The 24,361-nt window shown below is 34.4% G+C and overlaps 1 protein-coding gene across 1 annotated transcript in view; it reads right to left on the bottom strand.

Annotated features, from left to right (window-relative positions):
* LOC111051914 (transmembrane protein KIAA1109) overlaps positions 1-24,361 on the bottom strand; it is a 150,173-nt gene that overhangs the window by 35,673 nt on the left and 90,139 nt on the right. The window contains 8 exon segments of the mRNA XM_039432017.1: positions 163-323; positions 2,374-2,533; positions 11,825-11,953; positions 14,783-14,941; positions 16,074-16,254; positions 18,412-18,558; positions 20,802-20,895; positions 22,201-22,348. Coding sequence (XP_039287951.1) covers positions 163-323; positions 2,374-2,533; positions 11,825-11,953; positions 14,783-14,941; positions 16,074-16,254; positions 18,412-18,558; positions 20,802-20,895; positions 22,201-22,348 — 1,179 coding nt within the window.

Raw genomic sequence — 24,361 nt, 5'->3', positions numbered from 1 at the left:
TAGTTTAAACATAGATATAATCTTCTTTAAATTAGTGCATTTACTAATGTTTTATAAAGCTGTTTTTTTGTGAAACAATAAAATCAATTCAAAAACAAATTCAATTCAATCCTTGAATACTTGAAAAATTAAAATTATGTAAAATTGTCCAAAATCGCCTACCTGTTGCAACTGGACCGAATTTGGCGACGTGGGCGAACTGAACACCAGGCTGTCCAGAGTGAGATGCGCGTTTGGGGGAGAGTGGGGAGGTACAGGACCCCCTGGTAACACCCCCTGGCCCGGTGACGTCATCACTCCCCTCCCACCGCCCGCTCCCATCCCTGTCAAATGCAGCACAAACACAATTATTTATAGTTTGGAGAGAACAATAAAATTTCATAATACAAGAGGAAATATTTACTCAAGTTATCTATGGATAGACAATGGGAGAGAAATAGTGCAAGGTATCCTGAGTTTCTCTCTCTCGATCTGTGTTTTTATGAAAATAAAAAAGAATAATAAGATAATTGAAGAAAAATTTGAAGTTGCAGCGGCTTTATGAGAACCGAACTTATTCTTGTGACTGAACCATCTCTAACAGAAAAATGCAAATTTTGAATAATCTATCCAACAGTCAATTACAGAATGGTATCAATATTTTTGACTGTAGTTGGGTGAGAAAATGGAATTGATAAAATTGTATATATTTATTATTACAATACTAGCACTCAATAATTCATAAATTAATATCGAATAACATTGTTATGATAGTGACTTCACCAAATCATCATGTTTAAATTTAGATTTATTAGTTGTATGCTATAGAAACTATAGATGATGATAGGCTGGCATTAATCAACTAGTATAAACACACATAACTACTAAAACGACTATAATATACCAACAAAGTCAGTAACTACAAAAAAACGTTAATCAAATTTATTAGATTAATGCCTGGTTTCTAGGACATCTAATGGACCATTAGATCTATAAACTTAATAAGTGTCTTAGAAACTGAGCCTAAAGCAAGCTTGACAGTAATCAGTTAGGCTAGGCGCACATCAGTCAAGACAAAACAAGACACGTTTAGTCACAATACTTCACATAGCTGCTTGTGGCGCAACTCACACTGATTAGTCATTGCAATTAGACATGTCTTCATAAGCAACTATGTGAAGTATTGTGTCTAAACGTGTCTTGTCTTGACTAACTGGTGTGCGCCTAGCCTTACATGTAAGGATTATCAATAATTAAAATACTGATCTAGATAGATATAGTGAAGGACTGTTCCTATTTTAAGACACTTATCTCAACTTCAAAAATAGATAAAGTATTTTGATAAACAGTTTAAGCTTAACTCAAGATTAGGCTACTGTCCTATACTAAACAAACTAGGGGAACAATTTTCAACAGCTAGTCTCAATCAAGAAAGAAGGTTGAATAATAAATTATCAATGTTTGTACTGTATTTACAAGTTAAATGTGCTTAAAAAGCAGTGTAAAGCATGAAAGCAGTGAAGGATTGAATGTTCAATTTCTTTTCAAAAGTGTGAGGGAATTGAATTTTTTGGAATTAAATCTGATCTAAATTATTACTAGGTCTAATTTTTTTTTTATTGCTGAAAGTGTTTTCATAAGTTTTGTATTCAAATACCCCCAACCATCTTTAGGCTGATATAAGAACATTACACAAGTCCAGTAGAGTAATCACTGAATTTAGTATTTTAGAACACAAAACACATAAACGACAAAACAGAGAATGCAACGCCGACCAATAAGAGTAGTGTGTGAAGTTGAATAAACCCACTAAAAGTTAATAAATATATGGAAGTTAATATGACTATTAGTGCAGATAGTTGAAAAAAGATAGGTGAATGGAGGAGATGAAGTAGATGAGAGCAAAAAGGTAATAAGGAGAAGAAAGAAGGAGAATAGATATCGAGGAAAACACATGGAGAAGAGGAGGAAAAAGCAGAAGAAGAATTGGAGGCAAACCATATGAAACGTCTCTCAAACAAGTCGGCAGGGCAGAAAGCAATCAGATTGGCTGAATGGGTTTGGTTTTCGGGAGTCAGCTGATAATCAGCCAATCGGAGAGCTTCCTGCAATGTGAAGGGGCGACTCGTCCGCCGTCAGTGCGAAATCGTCTGGAAAAACGCTTCATGTGGCTTGGTCCTGAGAAAAAAAGGTAGATTATAAAAGGCGATGACAGACTACCGACCTTGAAGTTACGCTTGAACATTTTGCTAGGAGAGAGTAAGTAGGAGGACGAGAAGGAGAAGAAGAAGAGAAAGAAGAAGAAGACAGGGAAAGAAGAAAAGTAAGAAAATAAAAAAGAAGAATAGTATGTTTGTTTGTTTGTCTAGTGTTTGTTTGTTTGTGTCTACCGACCGTTGTTGTTAGCACGCTTGAGCAGTACCCGTTGCAGTGCATGTACAGCCTGGGCGGTGGCTGCCCCCGTGGAGGCATTCAACAGCATCGCATTCTCGTCGGTCACCTCATCAGCGTCGCATTCCTCACCCCACCCGTCACCGTCCAAAAGCAAATTCTCCTAGCAACACACACACGTGCCGTCCTCAGTAACAAGCACCCCTAGGCGTCAACACTTCCCCAGGGCGCTAGAAGCACCCACTGGGTGGTTGGGGAACAAGCCAATCCAAACTCATCATATTACAATTCATTTCAATTTTGGGTATTTGAATAGAAGAAGAATTAGAGCTACAGTGAATTGTAGGGCCATATTCACAGATTGTATCTTCGGCCTCATAATTTTATAGGGTTTTCAATGTTGAATTTAATGTTCAATTGATATAAAGTTGAATTTGTGTATTGAAATAGAAAAAGAATTAGAGCTACAGTGAATTGTAGGGCCATATTCACAGACAGTCTCTTCGGTCCCATAATTTTATAGGTTTTCCAATGTTTAATAAATTGATATAATAATGAATTTGTGTATTGAAATAGAAAAAAATATTAGAGCTACAGTGAATCGTAGGGCCATATTCACAGACTGTCTCTTCGGTATCATAATTTTATAGGTTTTTCAAAGTTTGGAATTTTCTAATAATTATTACTTGTAACTGATTTATTCATTTTAGAAGTACTTTTAAAATGATTTTTGTGTTCCGAATTGTGAATTGGAGTAAGTAATTGTAAAATATTGAAGTGCTAGCTACATTTGAACTGTTGTATAAATTAGAATTGGAACCGTTTGGGCGTTAGCCTGTGGTACTCTTCTGAAATTTGTGTGATTATGAATGATTGAATGAATAAATAATTACATAAATAAATATTCAAATGCGATTCTTCAAACTAACACTTCAGACTGAGTCCTGAATGACAATTTTATAATTTTGTAATATGATGAGTTTGGAAGTAGTTTCACAGAAAACACACCTAAATCATCAATGGTCCAATCATTTTTCTGTCAATCTTTCATAGAGCTTCAAAAATATAATTTGTGGCCTATTTATTCATATTGCAAAACTATAGATAAATGTATTCAGAATCGATCAATCACAACCACTAGAATTATTGTGTTCTTATAAAGTTTTCTAATGTTTCTAGATTTTAGTTAAGTATTTTGTCAGAAAAATGATTGTCACCAAAGATGAAACTAACATAGACGCTATGCCACCGTTGCCAGATTTACAGAGCCAAGAAGAGAACACACAAAACAAAAAATAGAACACAAGTGCAAAATTTATACACAGAATTCGAATCAAGTGCATCCTCTCCCTTGTAGAAGCTAAGCTAAATTAGTTTAAAGAATAACACACAAGATGATTGAATAGAATCACACATGTAAAAATATTATATAACATGTATGTAACATATAACACGTAGAGATATGTGTGGCCCGTAGACACCAGCGCTTGTTTCTGTAATGGAATGTGACAGTATATTTAACATGTACAACCTACTGAGGAGGATATTTACAACTTCTCAAGAAAAGAGACACTTTTATATCAATATTTCTATTATATGTCATGTTTATTATTAGTGTGAAGTATTCCAATGTATTGTTGTATATATGTTTGTTTATATGTTAATAAATTATAAACAAATTAAAATATGTTCTGTTTATTATTATCGTAAGAGCTATTTCATTTCATTTTCATTTATTTATCGTCACATTACATCAATTTTTGAGTAACACTCATTTGACTGGTGACATGTCAATACTAGAACAAAATTATATTTAAAAGACTTCTAACTTCTTGAAAGTAAAACAAATAAATACACTCTAAGATGTATCTCATCAAATTCACATGGAAATGAAAGTCACAAAAAGTTAAGTTACACTCTACAGCCCCTTTTCACAAATTAAAATTCGGCAGCAGAGTATAGAGCTTTCTCTACTAGCATTTTTCGGACTGTTAGTTTGAATTTGTTTATTGAATCTAGATTTCTGATGGCTGCAGGTAATTTATTAAAATAACGTATTCCAGAGTAGAATGGAGTTTTTTCTAGAGCTGTGTGCCTATGTACTGGAAAAGCAATGAGACTACTATTACGTGTATTATACCCGTGATTATCTGTGCAGAATTGAAATTTATCTAAATTCTGTTTAACAAAAACTAACAATTGATAGATAAAAATAGATGGTAGCGTTAGAATGTTTAGGTTTTTGAAGAATGCTTTGCAAGAATCTCTTGATCTCAATCCACAAATGACTCTTATTATTTTTTTCTGGATTATAAAAATTTTACCGCTATCAACAGAATTTCCCCAGAAAATGGTTCCATAGCTTAGATATGAGTAGACATATGGGTAGTAGACGGTCAATGTCTGCTATGCTTGACTAAAGTTTTCCTATGTAACATTATATAATTATAAACAGCTGTGCTTAGTAAGAGAAGTTGTGTGTGTATTTTTGGGTTCAAAATTTTATGAAATAACTTGATTAATTCAATAAGAAGTGATAATTGAGTGTTATATTTAAATATGGTTTGGTGTTTTAATTTCTCTTAATTCAAATGTTTAGCTTATATTCATTTTTGGACCTTTTCCAATCATTGTATTGTGCTAACCTAATAACCTGATAAGAATTCATGGGCGATTTGTGGGTTAGTCGTTGGATTCAAGAAATCCATGAGGTGTGTTTATTATTTGGACATTTTTAGAATAGAAAACTGAACTATTCGAGAAAGCAGCTTGAAATTCATAGTATCATTTTGAATTGAAGATTTAAGATATAGTTGAGAATTTTAATCAATTTATTATACTGTGATAGAAGAGCAATACAATATCATAATAACCCAGGAATATAAAAAATAGTTATACCACTCTATTCATGTTGAACAGTGAACCAATAAATTCAGTCAACTTTTATTCATCGACACTTAGGAGAAAGACAGAGCTATGCCTCTTGTATTCTCCCAATCATATTATTGTATAATAAAATGATTTGAGAATGCCAATAAATGGAATACATAAATAAACTTGTGATCTTGATACCCTTAAATTAAAACAAATTAGCTTACAGAATTGCTATTTGAAGCTATGGTGTTTGCGAATTTCTAGAGCTTCAATCTCATAAATAATTTATACGGGAATAATTTATAAAAGGCCACTGAAGCTAAAGAGTCTAATGCAGTAGTCGAATGATTTGATCCAACTTCAAATTACGTTTTTGTAACAAAAAGGATCAAAAAACTGTATGAATCCTACTATTTGATAAAAGGATCAGAGCTACTCCAAGGGAACTCCAAAATTTAGATAACATTTTAAATATCTACTGGAGTTAGAGAGGGTGAAATCCAATATACTTTAGGTTTACAAATGTTTTTGGGCTTACAGAAATTGTTGCAAGTTTATTATTCAAAATGGCTACTCGGGTTGAAAACAAAGTTGTTGAAAATCTTACAACAGTCGTCACAAGCTTCATTCACATCGTCATCTTTGAAATGATCGAAAAGATTTCTGGTCACTGGTAAGCTTTTTCTAGATCGTACATTGAACGAACCTGTAGAATTATTGAGAAAAATACGTCAGTTGGATGAGTATTAAAAGTATTATTCAGTAGCTCTATTTTGAAGGATATTGTTTTATCAATATTATATTTTTAAAATTTTGTGTAGTAGGGCCAAATGACCACTTCAATGATTCAAGGTGGGACCTTGCTGTAAAGGACTCCCCATCAACAGAAAACCATAATAATAGCTATGATCGGAGGGATTTATTTCAAATTTCTCTACGAAATAAACGCTAAAAGTTGCCACTATGGCAAATATTTATTTAATCACAACTTTTAATCATGAGTTCATCTCGAAACGTCTTGAAGTGAACTGTTTATTCATTTGTTAATTGGTATTATTTTCAATTATATCATACAAATGTTCTTATTAACATGTGTAACTAATCAAGAGAATCTTTATTAGTTTTAAAATATTTAGAATCACATTTCCTACATCATTATTATGTGTAGTACTAAATTATGCCAACAATAATGGCTTTAATTTGGACTGTGTAGTGTGATCATCATGTTTATGATTGATTGTTAAATTCTATATTTTCCATCCAGAGTTCAATAACAGATTTATGTAATATACTGAATAAGAATTCATATTGATAAACTAGAGAGCCCAAACCAAGTCTTAGCATACATTTTTGAAGCATAATCGCAAGAATTAATTAATCTCAATTATCCAGTGAATTATGCTCGATTCTATAGCTAGAGGACTATTTTGATTCAATCAGAACCCATAAAAAATAACGACACCAATTTCTATTGTAAATAATGCTTTTAACATGAACTTTCCCCATCATGCCAAGTGCACAAAGACAAAAAATGTCGACATACAGATATAATAGTTGTTTTTTACCAAAAGTTGAAGAAGAATAAAGAACCAAATTGAGTCGGAGAGTTTACAATAGGAATTGTTATGATTAATTTAGTTTGGGAATAATGAATCCACATTTAAACTGAGAAGGTTTTGAGAGCTTTAAATGGAATGTTCAAGAACAAAAATGAATTCCAAGTTTTTCATGATAATCTTTAAATCTTTGATTATTTATGATTAACCACATTGGAATTTAGCTTTACTTCGATAAAGCCGAGACATTGATTAAAACTCAATCATGCATCAATCAGGCCGTTTATAGAATTATTATTACGTTATGAAACTCAAACTAATAGCGGTTTTTAATAAACTGTTGAAATCAAATACATAATATATACGTAATTAGATTGAAATACTTCACTGTTGATGGTATACTTTTATTAATTTTCACTACATCATATTGAACAAAAATTGGAATTTGATATCTTGAATAGAGGAAGTATTCCAATTTTAGCTAGCTATAATAAAACTCACCTATTTTATTATCTATGAAAAACTGCTAGTTAATAATTTGTTTTTGAACTATCTTCGATGACACTACAGTCAATTTTTTCGAATAATCTATATCCATACTAGCCGTGAGGCTCGCTTCGCTCGCCATATCCGTCTAGCCCCGACTGGATCGTCCAAGAATGAGATCAGCAGGCTCGCTTCGCTCGCCTGCATTTTTCATTTGAACATTTTTATCATTTGTTAGGACGATCCAATCGGGGGTCCAGACTAAACGTCTGGCTAAACGGATATGGCAAGCGAAGCGAGTCTGACGGCTAGTAATATAATATTCCTAGGAATAGCTCTGATTGAAGTAGCAGTGCCCAATCAATTTTTCCGCGATAAATGCATTTCAATCTTCAACTTGGTGCCAACCTAACAAACTCAACTTAATGCCAACCTGACAAAATTATTAATTTAGTTACCAGTTAACAACTGTTTCGAAGAGGTACTCTCTCTAGATCATAGTTCTATATTAACATAATTATGGTATGGCCTTTTTTCAATTATAATTAAGAGAATAAGAAGAATATACATGCTAAAAGACGAACTTTAAACCCTCAAAAACCACCCTTAGAGTTAAAATATTGCCAAAAGATTTCTTAGTGCGCCTCTAAAGGGCCAACTAAACATACCTACCAAATTTGAACGTTTTTGGTCCGGTAGATTTTTTGTTCTGCGAGTGAGTGAGTGAGTGAGTCAGTCAGATTAAAAATCTACCGGACCAAAAACGTTCAAATTTGGTAGGTATGTTCAGTTGGCCCTTTAGAGGCGCACTAAGAAATCTTTTGGCAATATTTTATCTCTAAGGGTGGTTTTTAAGGGTTTAAAGTTCTTTTTGCATGTATATTCTTCTTATTCTCTTAATTATAATTGAAAAAGGCCATACCATATGTTAATATAGAACTATAATCTAGAGATAGTTCCTCTTGGAAACTTGTTAACTGGTAACTAAATTAATAATTTTGTCAGGTTGGCATTAAGTTGAGTTTGTTAGGTTGGCACCAAGTTGAAGATTGAAATGCATTTATCGCGGAAAAATTGATTGGGCACTGCTACTTCAATCAGAGCTATTCCTGGGAATATAATATTACTATCCGTCAGGCTCGCTTCGCTCGCCATATCCGTTTAGCCAGACGTTTCGTCTGGACCCCCGACTGGATCGTCCTAACATATAAAAATGCTCAAATAAAAAATGCAGGCGAGCGAAGAGAGCCTGCTGATCTCATCCTTGGAAGATCCAGTCGGGGGTCCAGGGGGTGGGGGTCCAGGGGGCGGAGCCCCCTAGCTAGACGGATATGGCGAGCCTGACGGCTAGTAGTTATTAAAAACTAGTACTCACGTGTGAAGCGCTTTCGGATTTTTAAATCCATTTTCAACACTCCAGTGTTCAAAAACGTTCAAAAAATTTGACTGTAGTTTTGTCAAAAATGAACTAGAATAGAAGTAATGTGAAGAAATATTTGATTGAATCGAATAATAGTCATTGATCAAGTTTGTATTGTGAATAAAAAAGTGGAAGATTCTCAAAGCTTTTTAAAACTTTAGTTCGCTATAGAAGTGCAGTGGGCTGCTATTTTAATTTTAACAGTAGTGTTCAAGCAGAAAGTTGTACATGTTAGGAGAGGAACATAGATAGGGCAGGTACAGAAAATTTAGGGCAGATTTTCAAAACACATCTCACCCTTACTGTCAATATAATCCTGGCAGATAAAAGATTCGGATGATTGGACGGGTTCTCCGCAGTAGGGGCAGGAAGACAGCATCTCTGATGGACTAACAGCCTAATCCAAAACATTAGTCAAAAACAAAATTCAAACAAAAATTAACAAACACCGTCAACGAAAACTATTTACTCTAGTGACGTCCACGTTATAATGGCAGAATTTGATCAATATTGGTGTTGCTATCCTTGTCTATCATTCGACAAAGCGGACTGCGCTATCCTTTTCTAGCTCCGCTACGTTGCCAGACCGTTTTTCAACAATGTAGAAATATAATTAATCAGCAAAATATTTAATCTCAATTATGAAAATTGAATATTTGCTCATTGGAAAATATTTTTTCTTGATGAATAAAATATAATTGACAATTTTTAACAAGAATGGACAGTTCATATTACACCGGTATCAGCTATATTCTATAGAAGGCAGTGGCAAGGCGGAGGATCGGCAACGCTATTCTCCTATCTTTCTCCACTGCCATTATAACGTGGAACTCACTATAGAAGAAAATCTTTCAAGACAGTCTTTCAAGATCACAAGTCTTCAGAAATTGTTATTTAAAAACTTATTTATTCTCCAGGATGTGATAAATACTTCAAAGATAATCATTCTTGAAAGCAAAATAAAAACAAAAAATAAGAAACTATCAAGAAAATATTGGCTACAATGAAAACATTATTCAAAGATGGCATAGCGGTCAATATCATCTACTAATAGTAAATATTAGAATATTAAATACAATATGAAACAAAAATACAAGAGATCAAACAGTGTTAATGTCAAGTGCCGGTTGCACAAAAGCCGGTAAATTTTTAACCGTGATTAATTCCACAATCAAAGAAGCCGTCTTTTCAAAAACGCCTTCTCATGGAATTATTGATGGTTAAAATTAACCATCAATAAGACCCGGTTTCTAAGCCTTCTATTGAATCTAATAGACCATTAAATCTACAATTTATTTATAATAAAATGTACAGGTTTAATGGTTCATTAGATTTAATGAGTGTTACAGAAGCCAGGGCCTTTGTCGAAATTTATCACAGATTTTTATTCAAATTATCGTTGGCAAAGAGTGTTAACCGGCCTTACTCCAATTTGGAACAAATGAAAGATTTGGTATAACTAGAAAAATATTTCATTGAAAACTAAAACAAAATCATGAAACATGTACAGTTTTACTTTCCATGTATTAATGGGCCGTCCACTGGAACCGATTTCGTCCGAACTAGCATCTGCCGAAAACTACCGAGCTCGTCCGAACGATCACCCAACAAAGAAAGCTATAGATGCTCGTCCATTGCAACAGGTTCATACGTCCGTGCACGGCCGTCTCCGGCCGATCAAGTTTACGATCCGAATTGAATGGGATTTTCCGGCTCTATCCGGAGGAAGTCGAGCTGAGACAACATCATCCTAACCTCAAAATTGTTTCACAGTCTTGTCTGTTTTTGTTTTTTGAACTTGTTCTGTTTTATAAAGTTGTAACTATGGGCAATTAAAAGTGGATAAGTTTGGTTCAAGAACATGTCCCATTGTGAAATATGCGAAACAAAAGATATCATCGTCATGATGTTCAAATGAGTCTGTGAACAAAGATTGATTGATAATGAATAACTAATTTAGTGGATATTTGTTGAAGTAAGATTATTGTAATGAATAACCAATTTAGTGGATATTTGTTTATTCAATTTTAAAAATCTCAATATAATCATTGATTATGAAAAATTTCGGTGGCTATGATAGTAGTTAATTCAATAAAAGGCAACCAGACTGACGTGAACAGTTCCAATGGACGACCATATTCGGCCGAATTAACGGCCGGCAGATTCGTCCGATCCAACGGCCGAACGGATCGGTTGAATACGGTTCCAGTGGACGGTTACCCTAAACTGTTTTCAAATCAAGTTTTTCTGTAAAATTGAACCTAAAGGAGTTTGACATTAAGACTCTTAGCCGACACTACAAATAAAAAGTAGTTCAAACCTTTTATATTAATATTTATTAAAGGTTTGAACTACTTTATGAGAAAACTAAAAAAAAAAACTATGAAATAATAATGTTTATTGAAATCTTATCATTGAGAAATAAATATAGCTTGGCTATTTTCTGTTCCATTGTTATAACAGAGAATCAACAAATGCACTGGACAAGAATCAAAGATAATTTATTATCAAGAATGAAGATAAAATAAACAAGATAATATTATCATTAATATTTAATAAGCCATGAAACATCTGACAAACCCAGGGGGCCTTGAAACGTATAGAAAACTTGAAATCAGGGCACCTTAATTTTTTTCGGAAAGCAATACTTTCCTTACCTATGGTAATAGTAATAGGGCAAGGAAAGTAATAAGGGGGAAATTCCCTTGGCATGTGGTTCTAGTATGAAAAATAAAGTTCGACACATTTAGTGACCTGGTTGTTCAAAAGCCTGTTAAATTTTATTCTTAATTAAATGCTACTAGAACCAATCAGAGAAGGCGTTTTTGAAAAGACGGCTTCTGATTGGTTCTCGTGGCATTCAATCATGATTAAAATTCAACAGGCTTTTGTGCAACCGGGACAGAGTATGCTAATTTTTAACGACAAAAGAAGAAAGCTAATTCTTCAAGAAAGAACTAATTTTCTCCAAGATTCAATAAGGATTTAACTAAGATTTGAGATTTAAAATACACTCCATGTTAGAAAAATCGAAAACTTCAAACTTATGTACAATTCAGTGCAGCAGAGTTCGTAAACCCTTTTGGCGAAAGTTTAAAAAAATAAGTTTGAAACATACCTCGTCAGGGTCTGGTACAGCAAACGTCACGTTCAAAGGTTTCACAAGGTGTTTACTCTTGAAGTTATGCTCCAGTAGCAGAGGTGTGTAGAGAATATTCTTCCATTGACGACTCAATACAATCACACCCTGTAATATAGAAAATTTGATTAAAATTAATAAATAATTGGAATTTATTCAACGCATTAATTTATTAAAAGAGTCATAATCAATATGTTTTATTCGAATGATGAATGTTGAAACAACTCAATTGAATTATTCAACATTTTTTGAACCACATTAGATAAGTCTCAATATCAGGGGACCGAGCTTCGCTCTGGAGTGTAAAAGCATAGAAAATTTGTAACGGAAGATTGAATTTATATTTTTTTATTATTCATTATTTTTTCAGTTGTATAATTATTTTTACAGTAACTTATATGAGGAGGTACAACAGGCTTATGTCCAAAACTGTCCCTTTTCAAATTTATACTACAGTCCAAATCAAAATCTAGGTTAAGCTACTATCACTCATCAAAATAATTTCCAGCTGTTTTTCCAAGGACGTATTTATCCTTTTAATGTCCTTCAGCGAGTTATCCCACGGTTGAGACCTAGTGCAATCGAATTTTCATATAATAAACCTACTTTGTTCCAAATTTCGAGAGAATCGTTAGAGCCGTTTTCGAGATCCGGTCACATACAGATATATAAACATACAAACAGAAATTGCTCGTTTAATAGTATAGGATTTCAAACAGTATGAACAGTGAATGAAGATATTATAATATAGATTAGATTAATTTTATTCTATGAATTCTTCCCAACTCGGTCAACCATTAAGGGCCGTTTGCACAGTCAAAGCTTAAACTCAATTCAATCAGCTGGTGGCTTAAACTCAAAATGAAACATATTATAACAAACTAGACTTGATACGAATTTAATCCAGTTTAAAATGAGATTTAGTTTAAGCCGACACTGTGCAAACGGCCCTAAGTTGCATTACTCCATGTATAATTTTTAACCAGATTAGAACTTTTGACAGAAAGCATTAAAGAAAATATAAAAAATGAGAATAAAATATTTTGGTTTAATTGCCAGGTGGTAGGTCTATTGTTAGGGGCGTTACACCCTTCAGTCTGCTAGCACTGCCTGGTTGTGGGTTCGAATCCCGCCGGTAGGCAAGAACGTTTCAACATCTCATCTATCACCCAGAAACTCATTCCATTACCCACACACTAGAAAAAATCTTATTAAATTGAAAATATCTTAACTTTTGTACAGGTACATAAGAACAGTGTCAAGACAAGTAAACGAAACCCAAATAGCACACAATAAATAACAATCAGATATCTGTAAACTCTTGTAGATAAACTATTTCTACTGGGATTGGCACTACTGTAGATTGGGAGGACAGGGTAATTGGTAACAAAAAATATTCCTTGAACCTTTTTCTAAATTTTTCAACATTTTGTATTGCCTGTATTTGCATAGGCAGCATTGTCAAGAATTTTCTTTCCATGTAGTGACTCTTTTTCTTGAAAAAATCTGCATGTGTCGCTCTGTGATTTCCCCAAATCAAGTATTATTAATATAGCTGTGAAGCTCATTTCTTAATTCTTCCAACGGGAAATTTCAAATATGCATAAAATAGTATCTTAAGTCACAAGGACGGGAAGGGCCGTTTTGCAGGTGAGAATGATGTTTCTAGTCGAGGCGTTAGCCGAGACTAGAATTTCATTCAAGCACTGCAAAAGACATTCACGTCCAAGTAACTTACACTATTCTTTGTCATAATGATCTATAAAATAATAATTATTGAGAAACAGAAAGCATTACCTGCTTGTGCTGACATTACTACATGCATTCTATAAACATAACCTAGTTTACAAGTTTCGAATCAGGAATATCTTGATTGTAGTTGACAAAACTTCCACCTGGAGCGCTAAAAGGCGGCTTTAGGAACAGTTTTGCTGTTCCGAATTCGGAACTTGGAAACATACTCGACTGTAAAGAAAACATATGATTTTATTACAGTAAGTTATAGTCTTAGACCATTTATAGAATAGACACGCTGGGAAGCCTAGCCTCTGAAGCCAACAACTAACTGCCAAATCCGCCCATCTTGACGTCACAACCAAGCTAACAACAATGCATTGAATAACAACAATGTAAGTTAAACACCACAAACACCTACACAACAAACTTTTGTGACGTCAAGGTGGGCGGATTTGGCAGTTAGATGTTGGCTTCATCGACTTTCAATATGAATATACAATGGGCCGTGTCTAATCTATAACTGGTCTAAGGTTACAGTATGCTGTAATGAGAATCATATGTTTATTTGTTCTACAATCAGCTGTTTACCGGCTTGATTTCATGGATGTAAAACAGCTGAAATTGAATGACTATGACAAAAAATATATTTGCGCACGTATTTCACATTAAGTTTTTCCTACAGTTACCATTGAATATGAAAAGTGGGTAATTATGGGTAAAATTGCCTGAAATCCATAAAATGTTTTTCTGTGTAATTTTATTATTGATAAAAACCTTAATCCTAAAATCCTAAAGTCCTCATTGTCGTTGGTCTAATCATATCTAATACTAATAATTAGCGCGTTGTGCTTGGTTGCACCTCTGCTCACTATAGCAGCCCAGTCACTGTTACCAACTTCATTTTGATTTTGCTGCACTGTTGCTACATATAACCTACTAAGTATTTTGCGTTGCCATGTTGCAAATCTGGAGTGCAGAAAAATTTTTCCCGCACTAGAGCGGAAAAGTGATTCTTTGCGTTCTGTAATCAGTGCAGCAATGGCCACTTTTCAACGTAACTGTAGGAAAAATATATTGTCCATAAATTGTTAGAATGCCAAGTTGAGAGGAAAGTAATTTTACGGAGTCCATCCTCTTTATATGGGCATGATGGATGGGCACTAAAGAAAAAATAGCCATCACATGTGAGCACATACTAACCTGTCTGAGTGTGGACAAGTGAGGCAGATCGGACTCTTTAAGGTTCTCCTCGACACTGGTTGTGTTTTGCAACAAATACTTCTGTAGCACAGAGCACAGCTGACACGAGGGGTCCTCCTGTAGGGCCTTCGACAGTGGTGTGAACCGGCCGTAGCGACTCTGAAAATCAAACAATTCATAATAAAATTAATTACTTATTATGTTATAAACCAATGTTGATATACACAATAGAACAAAATAAATGTTATACATGTGCCGCAGAACCTATTAAGCAATGTCCAAAAACTATAAGAAGTGACACAGCATAGGTAGAGAAATGTTTGTAAAGCAAAACTCTAATCTTTTCAATTTGAGGGGAAGCATTCATGAGCATAACACACAGTCAGGTAGTCACATTGATCTGGGGCGTGCTAGGCTTGCCAATACACAAAAAATGTACTGCTATATAGGAGTGAAAATTTTAAATAGGTGATCACTGGAAGTACAAAATTATGATGTTGATAGTTTTAAGAGAGCAGAGCAAGGATAGTTGAAGAATAAAGCATGCTGTTCTGTAACTGTTATTCGCACATGAAATATTCAAGTAGCCTATTTGTATTTTAATTTGTAATATTATAAAGGTGCGTACAGATTTACGCGCCGCGAACATGAGCAATTCACTTTTAATCAGCTGATGCCAAGCTTTTTATATCTATATCTTACCGTTTCTGTAAAAATACAGATATAATACTTGTATACAAAGTATCAATGTTATTGTATCCTTATGAAGTGACTTTTGTCAATGCAATTATTTTGTTTGTGACAATGAAAACATTCTTGGTTCTTGATTCTAAAGTTTATAATTTTCTAAACCGATAAATCTGCAACTTTATATTGAGAATATGTTCTGAAGATGGCGATCATTAGGTCGGACATGTCGAGTATTGATTCCATGGACGTCTGATCTTCATTGAAACGTTTCCCTCCATTTATGAGTATAAACAAGGCTACTGTATAAACAGTGATTACATAGCACCATCTATAATAATATAATAAAAGAAAGAATTGGCTTATACACGTACGGGATAGGAAATTCGCGAATGACGCGTCAGAACTACTGGACTGATAACTTGAAATTTTGCATATAGATTCTTAATTTACCGGAGATGGTTATAGGTCTATTTTAAATTCTTCAAGATTTCAGTTTGTCAAGTTCTCAATCAGACCCTTGCGGAGCATGGGTTACCTGCTAGTGTTGAATGAAGAGATTGATTGATTGATTGATTGATTGACTGATTGATTGATGGATTACCTTGGATGGCATGTGTATGCTCTGCACATCCAGTGCCTCGGCCATGAGGCAGGTGACAATGGCGGTGCATCTCCTGTAGCGACAGCGCAGCATGTGCACCACGCGGATGGCAAACCGGTTGCTAGGGTTCATCCACGCGTTGATGGCCGGCGAAGCCGTGCTCAACAGGTTCCAATCCAGTCTATAATGAAACAAATCCATACAAAATTGTTAATGCTGTTGGATTAATATATTTTAATGATCTGTTAATAGTAACAAACATTGCAATCATTATCAGAAGGTTCCAATTTAGTCTAAATAAATTTAAATAGTCTAAATTAGAAATATTAGCGAGCGAAGTCATAAGGTGCGTACAGATTTACGCGCCGCGAACATGAGCAATTCACTTTTAATCAGCTGATGCCAAGCTCTTTATATTTGTATCTTACCGTTTCTGTAAAAATACAGATATAGTCAGCTGATTAAAAGTGAATTGATCATGTTCGCGGCGCGTATATCTGTACGCACCTCAAGATTCAAGCATTTTGCATTTCTCTTTATGTTTATAATATGTTTAGGATTTATGTTCCGCATTTACAGCGAAACGCAGCAATAGATTTTCATGAAATTTGACAGGTATGTTCCTTTTTGAATTTTGCGTCGACGTATAGATACGGTTTTTTGAAATTTTGCATTCTAAGGATAATACAAAAGGAAAAGGAGTCTCCTTTGAACGCCAATATTACCGTAAAAATCAAACTTTAGAATTATTGATCATAGATCAGCTGTCTAGTGGACTATAATACTACCCGTTCAAAAACATCGAACATCTTGAAAATATATCCTCCCATCAACGTTAGTAGACAGTTGTCTACTAACTTTGTCTTTCCATAAGCTGAGGCCATGATTCTAGTTTGGAATTTGGAGTTATTGATAGAAAACAGTTTTTTTTACATTTTTCTTTTTTAATCTGATGATTAAAATTGCAACAAATATTATTGAAAAGAAATTTATTTCTGAAATCATGAAAAGTGAGAAATGAAGTTTGTAGGAAATCAGCATTATGGTAGTTTATTTTGTTAATTTCAACACACCGATTTTTCGCCAACACGAAAACACAGAATGTTCTCTGATGGGTTGATTGGATTGGCGTATCGACGCCAGCCAGACCTGATAACAGCGCTCACACTCACATTCCGGGACGACACGTCACAGTACGATAGGACAGAAAGCTCTATGTTTATTTAGGATTTTCTCTAGACATTTTAAATTGATAAATTATTTATTAATTTTTGAGAAAACATAACAACAGGTCAATGTAACTTACTGAGCGCGAGGTCTACTGTTCACATAACTACTAGTTTCAATTCAACAATATTTCATATGGCTAACATTATTCAAGTTAATTTATCAGGATGAACCTGCTCTTGGAATAAACTTTGGTATGTGCATAAGAAAATCGATAAAAAAGTTGCTTCCTATAGTGAGGTCCACAGCATTTGATTAACATTGGTGTTGCTATCCTTGTCTATCATTCGACAAAGCAGATAGCACTATCCTTTTCTAGCTCCACAACTTTGCCAGATCGTTTTTCAACAATGTTGAAATATAATCAATTAACGAAATATTTAATCTCTATTACAAAAACTATATTCTCTAGACGAATAAAAAATAATTAATTATTTTAAATAAGAATGAACAGTAGTTAATATTACATCAGATATAACGGTATCAGCTAAGGCAGTGGCAAGGTAGAAAATCGGGAACGCTGATGTGCAATCTTTATCCACTGGCATTATAACGAGAAACTCATTATACCATAGAAGGCGGTGGTAACAGATAATTGGCAACTCTTTAGTCCTATAATTATTTTCACTGATACTATCACGTGATCCCACTACAGTTATTCATCTTTTTAATTGACACTTCATTTCATGAAAAATACATTGACTTTACAATAAACTGAATCAGCCAATCTATAATTTAATATTTTCTTATTTCGGACTTTTTCACCTATAAATTTGGAAGAAAAATAGCACAAGGACTATCTTATTATTTTATCTTTCAATGTTATTACATTAGTGTCATTTGCATTGTAAATAAATAAATAAATAGAATAAATAAAGGAAAGAATTGGCTTATACACGTACGAATAGGAAATTCACGAATGACGCATCATCACGTCTCAACTACTGGACTGATTAAATTGAAATTATGCATATAGATTCTTAATTTATCGAGGATGGATATAATCCTATTTTAAATTCTTCTAGATTTCAGCAGGTCAAGTTTTTAATTGGACCCTTTTAGAGCACGAGTTACACAATAAAAATAATGATTTTGCAACAGACTTTCTTACCTAGTATAGTCGATCTTCCTTGTAATGGGTGCCCTGGGCGGTGCGGCGAAATTGAACCAGACCGTTTGCACCTGAATGACACACGAAGAGGCGTTCTCATCCCCTCCAACCCCCACCACAGCATTGCTACCCACCCCAGGCTGGCCACTGAAACAAACAAAAATAATCTAAAATTCCCATACAAAACAACAACAGCTCTATTCATTTAATTCAGTTTCAACGTAGAAGAGGCAGCATAGAGGAGTGGTGTTGAGGAATAGAGAGAGCAGATATAAAAAGATTATAATATTAACAAAGATTTATGTAACAAAAATAATGTAACTTGTGTATTTGTTGAATAAAAAAAATCTGGTGTGGCGCACTCACACAACTTTCCTTGCCGTTATGAAAATTGATTACCTGACGCTACTGTTCACGCGCATCTTAAGTCTACTATTCAAAGAGCTGAGTCAGCTGGTGACAGGACAATAACGATGGAGACACATGAGGTATGCTATCTCTTCGTAGTGAATGATTTAATAGAATCAACAGTTGCCAACAGTTTGCAATAGAATAATCACATTTTATTTTATTTTATTTTATTTTATTGATTCAATGATACAAAATTATTATTTAAAATAATTTGGGGAGGATCAACAGGCACAGCCCAAAACTGTTCCTCCCCCGAATTTTGATTCATTAAAATAGTCCAGAAAAAAGGTTATGTTTCCTTCACTTAATAAAATTTTGTCTTATTTTCTCACCAAACACTTGAAACAATTATTAATTTTGAATTTAGAAAGATTAAGATCTGAATTGATAACAAAATTTCTTTTTACTTAGCACTCGAAACTGTAAAATAAATATAAATTTGAAATATTTTGTTCCGAAAATTAAAACAATCTTCTCCACTAGAATTTTGTCGAATTCCAAACTTATTTTCAGTTTTAGGTGAAATTGTTACTGAACATTAGTTGTAGAGATTTTCATGCTCAATTTTTCCACTTCAATTTTTTTGTTTAAATTGTATCTGAAGCCTGATAATTGGGAATCTAGAATCAAACTTTGCATAGATGGGGCGGAGCTCCTGAAATTTTCACAGATATGGGACTTGTGGCAGTTGATAGAGCTTATCAATGACTATTTTAGGTATAAATTTGATCAAAATCGTTGGAGCCGTTTTTGACAACATTTTTGCCATTTTAGCCGCCATCTTGAATAGCATTTGATCGAAATTGTTCGTGTCGGATCCTTTTAGGGGAAGGACCTCAAGTTCCAAATTTCACCTTTCCGCTTTTTTTGGACTCAGGGGACCTTGGAAATTTATAAATTGGGGTACCTTAATTTTTTCGGAAAGAAATACTTTCCTTACCTATGGTAATAGGGCAAGGAAAGTAAAAAATTGTATCTGAAACCATAAAGAAAAGATAACAGAATATTAAGCAATCTTTTCTTTACGGTCTCAGATTCAATTTTTTATTCAACAAAAACACAAGTTGCACTATTTTTGTTGCTTATATCTGAGATACAGAGTGAGTCATATGTATGGGAACCCTTCAATAAGTTTGAGACTGTTGTAGATATAATATTGTATTTTTTAGGATAAGTTATTTGTCGAATACTCTCCCTTTTGACGTACAACTGAATTTCAACCCCTCATGAAAGGGTGACTTAGGGGTTGTAACTAGAATATTTCAAATGTGAACACCCATTATGTGGTACATCATTTTAAAGGTCTTTTTAAAACTTCATGACTTTCAATTACTTCTTCTATGACTTTCATATAGGAACATTCCAAATGAGATCAGAGAGGCTGAGGTGTGGTGTTTGGCCGTGTATGGATGGGGTGTCGACAGGTGGCTATATAGCATTGGCTGGGAGGCAGCTGAAGCCCTTCTCTGCTCTCGTTACACCCGCCAACAACCCTTGTAGAGATAAAATTCCTTGACATCATTAAGTGCGTTTTCTTGACACGATATAAATGTTATTTTTTCCTTTTTTTTAATGATAAATTAGTCCTTTCTCTTATTTGTAACCTAGCATGACACGGTCTCAGTGCCATCCTTTCTCATTATAAATAAGTTATCTTTCTTTATTCTACTTATTTTTTTAAATATTCATTTACTTTGTAATTATTATAAATATATTTTGTGATTGTTAATGTGTTGTCCATGGAACCCTCCTCCACAAGCAGACGACTGGTCTTTGTGGGGGAATTCCGTGTACTATATGTATCTCGCTTGCTATTTTTGTAAAGTACCTATGTTGTAAAAAAGGAATAAAGATTATTTGAATTTGATGTAACTTGTGTCCGTACGGGATAGAGGTTCTCGTGAATATTGTTGAAACGTATTTGACATTTCATATAGCCAAAAATGAAGAGTATGAATAGATGATAAATGAATACTCACCTTGTATTTGGATCGTTGGATGATTCGTTAGCAGCCGCATCGTGAGCCGAAGAATCAGACGAGAATCCGGCATTTGTAATAGCATGAGCTGCACCTAAATTGAACAAACAACATGTTAAAATTGTCAGCTTTCAGGTCACATCAAACATATATCTATAGAGAGATCCAAAGATTAACTTGCTCCAATACCTATCTTTCTCCACTGATGAATAAAATATAATTGATTATTTTGAACAAGAATGAACAGTTAATATTACATCAATAAACCTGTATGAGATACCGTCTATAGAAGGCATTGACAAGACAGAGTTTCGGCATCGTTGCTCTCTTATCTTAGAATAGAATATCTTTATTAGCCTCAATAGAATATCACAATAATTTGACATATAGGCCAGTCAACACAATACAATATCTTTCTCCACTGCCATTATAACGTGGACCTTACTATAGCAAAAATGCAAGACACGATTGATGCAATTTATATTTTGTACCAAATTACTATTCATCTCTAGTTACATCTGGTAACACCTAATATTATTGCTGACGCAGTATTCCATTGTAATGCTCGATCATAGTACTTTTAGTCAGTCTACTGCCAAACTTCACCGAGAGCACTTCTCTCTTATTCGCTATATATTTATTTACTAGTAGTTCTATGAACAGTAGACCTCACTCAGTATTCTCATCCACAAGTACCTGATTGAAACTATAGACCTTATGGAAATATAGCAATAGACTGGCTTCTCCACACATCTGTGTAATCACTTGTCAGCTGATTTATGATGAATATAGTCTGATTTCCACTCTAATATTGGCGTATGAAGGAGGCTCCTTTTTCCTTTTATATTATCCTTGAAATTCAAAATTTCCAAAAACCTTGTATATACGTCTACGCGCAAATAAAAAAGGAACATACCTGTCAAATTTCATGAAAATCTATTACCGCGCTTCGCCGTAAATGCGCACATATAAACATTTAAAAATTCAAACATTAAGAGAAATGCCAAACCGTCGACTTGAAACTTAGACCTTGACAAGACAGATGATCGGCAACGTTTTTACGTAAATATTACATAAGATATACTGGTATCAGCTATCCTCTATAGAAGGCAGTTGCAAGGCGGAGGATCGGCAACGCTGTTCTCCTATCTTTCTCCACTGCCACTATAACGTGGACTTCACTACAGTAAAACTTAATTCATCTTTCATGATGATACTGAAACTGAAGCCTAATCATAGGCAGGTATAATAATATAGTCTCCAATGATTTAAAAAAATAAAAAATTCAGACCTGAGCCAGTCAGGTCACTTGATATTATTATTATTTGAAAAAGAGCCATTATTTGATACTATAATCACTGAATAAATTTTAAGTATAAAATAAATTTCAAATACATACCAGTTGGCTGATGTGATTGGTCATTTAATACAGAAGCATTTTCCACTTCCTCTCTCGATCTCACAGAGTCTGTATAATGAGTCTCAGTTTCTCCTTGTTTTATTTCATCTCCGTTATCTTCTTTGTCGTATTTTGAGCGCTTCACAACCTGCAAGAACCAATAATAAATCACAATATAATATAACAAGGATCAGACCAACACAACTAGATACAGTTACGTGAAAAGTAAGTACAGTTAAACATTTCATTTAACTAAGAACAGTTAGTATAGTTCAATTTATTCAATTCACAATAAAAGACACAAGATACATTTACATAGACAACATAATCTAAAAACAAATTTGTGAATATTAGATAAACATCTCATTTTCAATCTCAAGTAGGTTAGGTTACTTACAACTGAGTAGTGCTCACTTTTATTCTTAGGGCTACTGGAAATATTGAAACATAAACAGAGAGGGGCAGAGGAAACGCATGTTTTTCGAACCGTTAATACTCGGCGACGGGAGGGAGTATTGCCTTGGACCAAATGTTGGCAGACGGTCCATACTATGCCATTTCAGTTGCTATGAGCAGCACTTATTAAATTACAAAAATGGTTAGCTGCTAATATGTTAATTCTGAACAAAGAAAAAACCAAAGAAATACCTTTTCGAACTACTAAGGGGGGTAGCTTAGAAACTGAAGGCAATAATATAGATTCTGTAAGTAGTATAAGAGTTCTTGGAGTGGTGATTGACTCTGATCTTTCATGGAAACCACATCTGGAATGCCTGAAAGCCAAACTAAATTCAGCAATTTTTATTCTCAGAAACCTGAAGGCTTCTCTGGATTCGATGGCTCTCAAAAGTGTGTATTTCGCCCTGTTTCACTCCCTCCTGAACTATGGAATTATTTTTTTGGGGTAATTCTAGCAGTGTAGTGGCGGTGTTTAGACTTCAGAAGTGGGCATTGAGGGTGATGTTAGGGGAATCAATCCGAACTAGTTGTAGGCCCTATTTCAAAAAACTTGGAATTCTCCCACTTCCTAGCCTATATATTCTGGAAACAATCTGCTTTTTAAAAAAACGCATAAATGAATTTAATACAGGAGAAACATTTCACCAATATTCGACCAGATACAGGAATAATTTGAGAGATGCACACCGTAGTACTATGTATGAGCGAGGGGTGAGGAGTTCAGGTATCCGGATGTACAACTTATTGCCATCTCACATAAAAGAAAAGTCAGGTAAAGCTTTCAGATTTTTATTGAAAAGAGAGCTGCTATCCATATGTGCCTACTCAGTGGAAGAATACAAAGATTTTTACAAACCTCAAGATGGAGGTTTGAGAAGATAGAAAACATGTTACTGTTTGATTAATGACAAATTGACATATCCTTATACCCCTTTTACAGGTGGTCATTGGAACCTACAACATCGTGAGTTCACTGTCGAGCAGTTTTTTTTTAGAATCAATGAATCTGTAGTCACAGTGCAACGCTTTACCGTAAATAGTTTAGAGTTGGGCGTCGAGGTGCAATGCCCGATTGGAATACTGTACTCGCTCTGGAGTACTAGCTCTGTGATGAAGAAGAAACCACCTGGTCTTCTCCGTTCAGTTCGTACTCCGGAAAATGTAGAACGAGTCAGAACAGCAGTTGTTACTAGTCCTGGTCTCAAGACTAGACGACACTGACTCTGTCTACATTTTCAGGAGTACAAACTGAACGGTGAAGACCAGGTGGTTTCTTTTTCATCACAGAACCAGTACTTCTAAACGCTGCAAGCCATCGGAGTACAGTATTTCGATCGGGCATTGCACCTCGACGTCCAACTCTAAAATATTTACGGTAAAGCGTTGCACTGTGACTACAGATTCATTAATTCTAAAAAACTGCTCGACAGTGAACTCACAATGTTGTACGTTCCAACGCTCATAGCACCTGAAATGGCATAGTATGGACCGTCTGCCAACTTGGTCCAGGGCAATACTCCCTCCCGTCGCCGAGTACTAGCGGTTCGAAAAATATGCGTTTCTCTGCACAACTCTGTAGAATAGATCAAGTGGGTACCCATTTATTTAATCACGACACAACTAGTTTCAACTCTTCAAAAAACATTTTCAAGAGATTACGCTCTTTATTTGATGAAATATCAAATTAAATTCTTGTAAATAG

This window comes from Nilaparvata lugens, chromosome 7 (assembly GCF_014356525.2).
Source record: "Nilaparvata lugens isolate BPH chromosome 7, ASM1435652v1, whole genome shotgun sequence".
NCBI lineage: Eukaryota > Metazoa > Arthropoda > Insecta > Hemiptera > Delphacidae > Nilaparvata > Nilaparvata lugens.
This window is presented reverse-complemented; position numbering and strand designations above follow the sequence as displayed.